Genomic DNA, 9315 nt, shown 5'->3' with positions numbered 1-9315 from the left:
TAATCAAATGTTAAGTGTAACTTCCAGATCACTGATAGATACATTGATATGTTACATATATGACACCCATTGCACTGTAGGTTAATTAAAATAAGGTGCTGATTGTGTCAGCTTTTCAGACGGAAACCCGCAGGACATGTTTCAAACAGCTCCTGGCTTTAATGTGCTTTGAATGTGCTAACACGTGTCTTCTCAACCAGTCAGCTTTGGTCAGAGATTAACACCCACATATAGTATTATTATGTGCTTATGAAAAAGCAGACAGACTGCCACATTAGTTTCCTCTGGAGCTACCTACTGAACGTTCTGCTGCTATCAGTGAATTTAAAAAAGTCACTTAACCACTGCTGTGATGGTAGGTTTGTGTTAAGCTTTCTCGTCTTTATTGTTCTATGGGTTTCAGGATTTCTAACCCATCATTAACATACCTAATGGCGTTCAACTTTATGACACCATATGTTTGTGGCTTGAAGATTGAAATGCATAAAATTCACCTATAGTGGGCCTGAATGGTGTTAAATTCTTTTTTTCAGTGTACCTTCACCAGATGTCTTTAATTGTGTTCAGATTACGTCTACGTGTCAGGCGGTAATCGTAGTTTGCTTTTAAACTCTTCTGCTCATAGTACAAATCCTACCATGTGTGTTGACAGGCTTCTATTGTCATCCTCTCAGGAGCTCCACCTGCTGGTCATCTACCACACACAAAAATCAAGAGACAGCCTGTATTCTTTTCATCAGTGTTGCAGTACTTGGGATCGGCCTTGGTCTTGAGACCAATTTTTGAAGGTCTCAGTCTTGTATGTGAATTGATACAAGACTGAGACCTTCATTTTTACTCAGTTTACTCGAGGACTCAGGATTTTAATTCAAGACTGGTCAAAACCACAGATGAAGGGTATTCACTAAATTGCCTTTGCAAAAATAGAGTGTTGAGTTAATTTCAGGCCCTTAGTATTTGTCTGTATTTGTTTGCTCATAGACAACAAGGGAACATTTCCACACATAAATTTAATTTCTGGAATGCCTTTTCATTATTTCATGAAGACATTTCTAATTGAACATTTATACAAACATATATACAGTATGGCGATAAAAGGGGTGAATGAAGTGGAATCTTCATTTGGTTTCTGTGGGTGATTTTTTGTTAATGTGGGTCTGTCAAATCAGTTTGAGGAGTGCCTATGGTTTGCCTTGGTTTAGGTGGTTTTGACTATAACACTGCTTTTCATCACAGATCTTATTTATAAAATTAAATGATAAAAGTTATATTCTTCTCATTCCACCGAGATTCTTATATTTTTTTTATCTGACCACCCTCTGATTTGGCTTTACCTTGCTTTGGCCTAATGGCAATTTAATGTATCCCTAAACATCAGATTTATTGGTGTTTTACCTGAAAGATCCATAACTGCTATATCGAAGGCAACTGGACATACTTGCATTTTTTGAAGTAGTTTCACCTCTCATCCGAGAAGCTTCTTCTCGGATGAGAGAACTCACTGGTGCGGACTCGCAGGCTTTAAACTCTGTGTGGGTGTGAACCCTTACAGAGTCATTGAGGTCACATGAGGTGTTGACCCACCTGGCTACCACGTGTGTCGTTAGGGTTAGATGGGACCAGGTGTGAATGGGTGTGAAGTCATCTGGGGAGGGATCCCAAGATTGCATTGTAGGTGGGTGATAACTTATAAGTCGTATCGTAGACCTCAATGACTGTTCACACCCACACAGAGTTTAAAGCCTGTGATTCCGCACCAGTCATTTAGAACTGAAGAAGCTTCTTGGATGAGAGGCGAAACGTCTTCAAGAAACACAAGCAAGTCCAGTTGCCTAAGATAAAGCACTTATGATTATCATGACCAGAGTTGGGTAAGGGTTACTTTAAAAGTAATCAAAGTAATGAGTTACTTTACTGTGTTACTCCCTGAGTAAAGTAACTCAAGCACTTTTAGAGTACTTTTGAGTATTCTACATTTCCTATTGGGCAATGGACCACAGGGCACTAAGCCTACATTTTTTTGTCTCCAAAATTAAAGTTATGGACCACTTGCTCTTCACTGAGATCCAATTCTCCGGTCACAGCCGTCACTTTGACCAGTAGAAACACAGAACGATCTGCTGCCGTAGACAACTGTATGACAACAACACCCCGGCGTTTTTAATATTTCCTCTAGGGATGTTACCACACGTTATTTATTAATCCCTCTGTGTTTCTATATATTTATTTTTTAGCCGCTCCGGTTGTCTTCATAAAGTTAACAAATTGCGCCGTCATTTCAAACTGAGCACTTCCTGAATTTCTTTCAAATTAAAAGCCCCTTATAACCTCAGCTGAGAGAATCCCTCCATTTTCTAAATAGGCTTTTATTGTGAAACATTTGTAAGAACTTGTGGAAGATACAGTAGCTTGAATGTTTACGTACGGTACCTAAAATGAAGCTCCTGCCATCTGCTGATGCTTTTAGGTGACTACAACAACATTTCGGCTGGCACATGAACAGACACAGTGACTGAAATAATATTAAAAGTAATAAAAATAGGACAAGAATAACCCGATGACATGACACACATCGTGAAAGACGACCGGGGATAACTGGTGAGTACCAGCGTGTGTCATGTCTGTCGGCCAAGTCACGGCACGATTTTATAACTCCACAATCGTGTAATGTGACATAGTGATATTCAGAACGGGCAAAAAAGTCGTGTAGTGTGAACCAGGCATAATGCAAGTCCTGAGTCTGACCTGTCCATCAGCGAGTCCACCTTTTTTTAGACTCCACCGTAGACAATGGCAGCATTTCTTCTACCACGTAGCTAGCCACAAGCTTTGTGGCTTTTTTTGGACTGATAGGTTTAACATTATCTTCGTTATTAGAACCAAAAGACAGCCGTTGCTGTTTCGGAGCTGAAGGACCAGCGTTCTAAAAGTAACGGAAGTAACTGATGTCTTGTAGAAAATGCACTCAAGTATTTGATTACTCAAACAGCAAACTAACGCGTTAGGTTACTCGTTACTGCAAAAAGTAATCAAAGTACTCTAACGCGTTACAAAGTAATGCGTTATACCCAATTCTGATCATGACCAGGATAACTGAGAGTCTTTACCGACATACACTTAAATATGTTATGAAAATCTGTCATCTGCATGTCTTTTGCATCATACAAGAAGAGAGAACACAAAGCCTAAAACTTAAAGACTGAAACAAAAGCATCATTAAAGAATGACAATTTAGCATATGTTCTGCAGAAAAGTTAAGTCTTCAAAAATACTGCAAGACCAGAATGTCCCTGCCTCTCCAGAGGTCCTTAATTTTTAATCATACTGGCACGTAAGAAAATAAAACAAGTTCATTTTGTCATTTCAAAAACAAATAATTTACCTTTCTTTGGAACCATCACTGCTGTCCCGTATGTTATGTTTGTATGAGTTGTAAACATGTTTCTGCTTTTTTGGAATATGTAGCAAAAAACTTAATAAAGCCATGGTGCTGTGCTGTTACTGTTTTGATAACTGTCTCTGTGATAATGACCTACAGTATCATGTTTACCTACTTTTAAACTGTAATTGTCTATTAACACATTACAAATTAATCAGATTTTTCTATTAAAATGTGAGGAAACAATGCCAACTCGGAAAGTAAATGGCTTTAAAAGTATATCTAATCTAAAATCCACCTAAATGCTGCTCAAAAACTGGATGGCTGGTGAAAAATGTGCTGTTATTTTACATTTACTTTGAATATGTGTTAACATATTGTATATGGTAAAACAGATGGTAGGAGCTGCATTATACATTATAACAATACTTTTCTTTGAAGTATTTTGTTTAAGTATTGGAGGGAAAACTTTATGAATGACCCTGGGTTTTCAAGTTTAATCATGTGACAACATCTCTGGATAAAAAATAAAGCCAGGACCGAAGTGCCAAAAATTGCAGTTCCTTGAGTAGCCACTTGGCTGACTCCAGAGGCAAATCATTTTCCATAGACCCTCGTGTTAAAATGCCCAATTTTTCAGCAGAAATAAACATGTTTACAACCTGGTAATAAAGACTGTTTAGGGGTGCCAAGTAACTCACCTGGTAGAGCAGGTGCCCCATGTACTGAGGCTATGTTCTCACCACAGCAGCTGGGGGTTTGCTGCATGTCGTCCCCTCTCCCACCCCCTTTCACGCTAGCACTGCCTTGTCAAATAAAGGCAAAAAGCCAAAAAAATAATCTTAAAACAAACGAAGTAACTAGCTAATTTCCCCCTTTATGACAACTGTATGGATGTGATTTGTTATATAACTCACCCTTTTAAACTGTATTGTAGCTTAAAGTTACGCATATTTAAGTGACAGACTGTTTAAGAGGCTTCACTACAGCCTGAGAATCAGATCCACTCCATGCTCCACCTCAGCTCCACCCTCTTATCCAAGTATGGCCACTTCTGGCTCCAAAAAAACAAGATGGTGATAGCCAAACTTCAAAGTGGGAGTCCACAAACCAGTGGGTGATGTTATGGTAGCTATGGTCATTCTCTTAAACAGTCCATGGTTTTAAAAGGTGGTGCTTTTTCCCTTTTATCTTCATTTCATTTTAATTTATCTTATTCAGTCAATGGAACCACATGGTAATAATAAGACAAGATATTGAGACGGAATTTATGTTGATAAATTATAGCAAACATGGTAAAGATTTTATCCAAAATAGTAGGTAGGTGCCTCTGTTTCAATAAGAGTATGTACTAATTGTAACCTCGGTTGTTGCCTTTGTCTTTCCGCTACTATATTCTTCAGCTTTTTATGCTAAACTGTCATGGTTTTATTTGCAGTGAGCATCACTATTTGTCTTTATTTTTGTGAGGAGTTAATAGATAAATAAGCATTCTTATTGCCCATGTTTGATGATCAAAGTTATTCTGCATTGAATAACTCCTTTTGCTTCAGTGATTTGTGGTTTTATGATTTTACAGATTGACGCAAGACACACACACAAAAAAAAAACATCAGAGATCTGAAGTTGCTTTAAATGTGATGTTCATTTAGGTTAGAACAATGAGAGATGTTACAGAGCTGTTCTTGAATGGGCCTTAGTTGGATGGTCATATGTTACATGATACTTGACCCCGCTCCTAACTTAAGAACAACCAGTAAAAAGTTCAACCATGGATGTTTAAGCCCAGTTGCAGCACTTGCAGCTGTCATCGAACACCAGGCCGACAGCACAGTGCTGGAGATAGGTTTGTCCTTGGTTGCACTCATAGAAGTGGTTCTTGTTGGTTAGGTCAGGGTAAACTCCGTTAGCCTTGCCAGCACAGAAGCCAGATCCTGGGTTGACAGGTGGGTTGACGGGTGGGTTGACATTATGGCCAGGCTGGGGCACAGGGTGCTGGGTTGGTGTAACTGGAGGCACGGGGTGAGGAGGCTTAGAGCAGGCTAAGGAGATAAATAAGGGAATTAAAAAGATGGAAACAGTCTTAATATGTTCATTACCAGAGTATACATACAGTAGGTGTTTCATGCTTACCTTTTCCAGTTCCCAGCGCTGCCTTGATGGTGCTGATCAGGGGGTATGGTCCCTGGCCGCAGAAAGTGCCACTGAAGTCATCCAGATCCAAACTCCACACCATGGCTCCACCGAAACCACTCTGCTTCAACCAGTCAAGCTGTAGAGTGGATGAGAGGTGAAAACAAGTGTTAAATACCCTTAAAACATAAAACGCTGTGACAGGAATTTAAATAATGAAATGTAACAAAATACCTTGATGGTGAAGCTCTTAACATTGTCATATCCAACCCAGGTTTGCGCATTGAAGGCATATGGCACCTCCTGGGGGGCGTCCCAAGCCTGAGTGGCTCCTTGCTTCAGGAAAGTACAGATCTGATGGAAAGGAAAGATTTAAGATTACTAATCCACACAGTACATGTGCATATCGTAGGTTGTCCTGTCTTAAAGTATATGCATGCATAGATTCAGAAGAAGAAGCACAAACCTCATAGTAGGCCCAGAAGCCAGCCTGACGAGTGAAAGGTCCAGCAGGTCCAGGTCCACTGGCGGGAGCTCCCACAGCTGTGTTAGAGGAAGCCAGGCGGAAAGTGTGACCATACGTGGGGAAACCAACCAGCAGCTTCTCAGCTGGGGCACCATTGCTCTTCCAGTAGTTCATGGCATAGTCCTACACATGAGAGCGTACAGGCCGGTGTGAGCACCTGTTTCACAACTAATTCTTATAAATTTACAGCAGGAGCCGTTACTCACCACATTGAAGTAGATCATGGATCCCTGGTCAGCGGGGCCCTTGTACAGAGGACTGTTCTCTCCGACGGTGTGCTCCCAAGGACCATTGAAGTCGTAGGTCATGACGTGGAAGTAGTCCAGCACACTGGTAAACAAGATGTGGGGATTAATGGTAGGAATGGCTGTCTTCTGTACAACAAATGTCAGGGTAATGTTTGTATATGCCTGCTCATGTACTTACGCTCCAATAGCAGCGATCTGGTATCCAGACTCAATGGTTCCCTTTCCAGCAGAGACAGCAGCAGTCAGCAACAGACGGGGACGGTTGGTCTTCTTGCCCTCCTCCACAAAGGCGCTCATCAGCTCCTACAGATGGGTGAGGAAAGAAAAACAGTTACAGCTGCTATATGTTTGAGATGGATTTTTAGAGTATAGCCTTTGTGTCAAAGGCATTTGATGACTATATTGTAAACTGATAACCTAATATAAAGTCTATGAAATCTCATGAGTAGAGTTCATGGCCAAATCCCTGAAAGGTTTAGATGGACTATATTTTCATTAGTGTATAAATTACCTGAAACTCAAAAATGTTATGTCTTTGTCGTCTTGCTCGTCGAATGAGACTTTAATATCTACATATGGAGTCGATCCTCTTCCACTGAGTCTGCCTTGTAGGCCAGAGCAGACCAACCAAACACTGTGTCTAGAAAGGGCCATTTGTGTTTTAAGTTTCAGATAGCTGCAATCTGTAACCTCACCGCTAGATGTCACTAAATCCTACACAAGACCTTTAAAAAATAAAATCCTATGTACAGTGTATAACCACAATATAATGCCAGCTTGTTTATTTTATCCTACAACCCGAATTCTCCTTTAGCCATAATTTGATTAGCAATATGACCGACCTGGACCAGGACGGTGTAACGCTCCTTATCGACAGGTGGGGAGCCACGAGAGCCAGGGTACTCCCAGTCGATATCCAGACCATCAAACTCATACTGACGCAGGAACTTGATCACACTGTTGATGAAAGTCTGACGATTGGCAGGAGAGGAAACCATAGTAGTGAACCTGGAGACAGGAAGACAGTCAGAGTGCTTCTACCTGTGCTGCTCTCGGTGAGAGTATTGATCTTCATTTCATTATGACTTACTTAGCAGTACCAAAGTTCCATCCACCAATGGCCAGCAGAGTCTTCAGGTTGCCGTTGCTGCAAGAAGCAAAAACAATCTCTTTAATCTCTTTAACAATCTCTCTTCACTCACACTTAATCTGTGTGCAGACTTATGCCTATTAATGAGTGTCACACTATTATTTTGAGCATTTGTGTGTACTAACTCATTCTTCAGGGCCTGGAACTGTGCGTAGAGTTTCTCATCGTCCCACTCATAGGTCTTGATCATGTTGCCGTCCATTCCAGCAAAGGCATAGATGAGGTGGTCACAGAGACATGGGTCAATGTTGGTGGGGAAATACTTACCTGCTCCAGGACGGTACTGTCCCCAGTTAGTGAAATAACAGGAGAGGATGTAGGATGATCCTGCAACATATGAAACAATTGCTCTTACATTATGTTACCAACTGAAATGCGTCTGAACAAATCACACTGACTGAATTAATGATATAATTACCTAGCTGCACGTGCAGCAGGAGAGCCAGTCCTGCAGAGAGAGGAGACAGAATTAAAGAGGGTGAGGAGGAAGAGGCTCAGTTGTTAATAATAATCTGCATTATGCATGAGATGAAATTAAGTTAAAATGTGTAGTAACAAAGTTTGAAAAGTTTCTATGAGCAAGGAGCTCGCTTACCGACGCAGATGAGTAGCTTGCCCATGTTGCTTCTGTACAACAAACTGAGGACTGAGGGACTCTTATATACTCCTGGGTTATTTCCCTTATCTATATTAACTGTATGAATGTGTCTGATGTGGTTTGCTTTTTCAGCAAAACTCAAAAGTCAAACTCATTCAATTGTTTGGTCAAGACTAGTGTCGCATTGGATTTACGAAAAGCACTGATAACCTTCAAGTGCCTTTTGATAATGACATGATCCGATTATGTTAGATATTTTCAAGGTGATTGTTGTTGGCGAAACAGTGCAGGACACTCCAACAGCATTTTTAAGTTTATAACTTTCCTCATTTTTGTTTCAGTATTGTAAGTATATTACTGGTTTATGAATATTTGTAATATTATATAAGTAACCCAAATATTTCTTAGACAGCAAAATGTGTCTCAGCATTTTCCATTTACATACATTATGTGATACTGATGTTTACTCAGTTGTCCTTAAGTTCTCTGCTGCATGCTTTATCATCTTTAGTAGTTTTAATATCAGCTATCACTGTTAGTCGGTCACCTGAAATGAACTGTGCTGTTCGTCATATTACAATGGAAAGAGGCTTTTTGTCCTTTCCCGTCCTTGAAGCAGTTTGGTGATTGTAATGCAATGTGGATTGTTAAATAAGTCTCCCACTTGCCTTGCCACCTCTATAAATCTTTTTGAACAGACACTGACTGATAATGTTTTATACTCAAAGCTGCAAAGTCTAACGCCGGAAGACATCTCGGTGCACTGCCATGCTTAATATCTCCTCGTCCATGGTGTTCACGGGGTGAAATGACGTCTGAAAACCTCTGACCTGTTGACTTCAGGCCTGCCTCTGCCCATTATGTAGTTTTTAAGGTGTAGTGCAGGGAAATATGATCCGCCGTGAACACTATGTACTTTATTTTGAAAATTAACCGGATGTTTTATTGTGTTTCTGTGCATGACTTCCTGCCCCGCACGATCTGCTCTGTGCTGAATTGCTGCGTTGTGCTCCGGCGTCCGGCAAAAATAGAAGTCCTGCGTATCTGTTGCGGAGGGCTCCGGAGTGCCGGAACTGAGACGGAGCCAGAACGCAGCACAGCCGCAGCTGGTGGAAACACACACATGGACTAGTATGGAATCCTATCGGCTCCGCTGCCGTGCCGGAGCGCAGACACAACCAACATGCATCTGGTGGAAATTGGCCTTAAGGGCTGCGGTGAACCTGCGCCTACTTAGGGCAACAAAAGCATTTGTCATGGGTGCGTCAGTACAATAGACAA

At 40.9% G+C, this 9315-nt stretch overlaps 1 protein-coding gene across 1 annotated transcript; it reads right to left on the bottom strand.

Moving 5' to 3' along the window:
- Window positions 1–5005: 5005 nt before the first annotated feature.
- Window positions 5006–8080, bottom strand: LOC117257303 (acidic mammalian chitinase-like). The gene is made up of 11 exons (XM_033627398.2): window positions 8032–8080; window positions 7855–7884; window positions 7562–7763; window positions 7377–7433; window positions 7129–7294; window positions 6465–6589; window positions 6245–6368; window positions 5979–6161; window positions 5747–5866; window positions 5513–5651; window positions 5006–5421 (listed from the first exon to the last, which is right to left on the bottom strand). Exons 1-11 carry the CDS (start codon window positions 8054–8056, stop codon window positions 5159–5161), a joined length of 1434 nt encoding a protein of 477 aa, XP_033483289.1. The 5' UTR covers window positions 8057–8080; the 3' UTR covers window positions 5006–5158.
- Window positions 8081–9315: the final 1235 nt, after the last annotated feature.

Source organism: Epinephelus lanceolatus, chromosome 1 (assembly GCF_041903045.1).
Source record: "Epinephelus lanceolatus isolate andai-2023 chromosome 1, ASM4190304v1, whole genome shotgun sequence".
Classification (NCBI taxonomy): Eukaryota; Metazoa; Chordata; class Actinopteri; order Perciformes; family Serranidae; genus Epinephelus; species Epinephelus lanceolatus.
This window is presented reverse-complemented; position numbering and strand designations above follow the sequence as displayed.

What these genes read in the sequence shown, in the direction of transcription:
- LOC117257303 (XM_033627398.2), bottom strand. Translation starts at nt 8,056, where the DNA reads ATGGGCAAGCTACTCATCTGCGTCG. An exon ending in CAAGCTACTCATCTGCGTCG is followed by an intron (nt 7,885 to 8,031) that starts GTAAGCGAGCTC and finishes CTCTCTCTGCAG; the next exon opens with GACTGGCTCTCCTGCTGCAC. An exon ending in GTTACACCGTCCTGGTCCAG is followed by an intron (nt 6,590 to 7,128) that starts GTCGGTCATATT and finishes ACCCATCTGTAG; the next exon opens with GAGCTGATGAGCGCCTTTGT.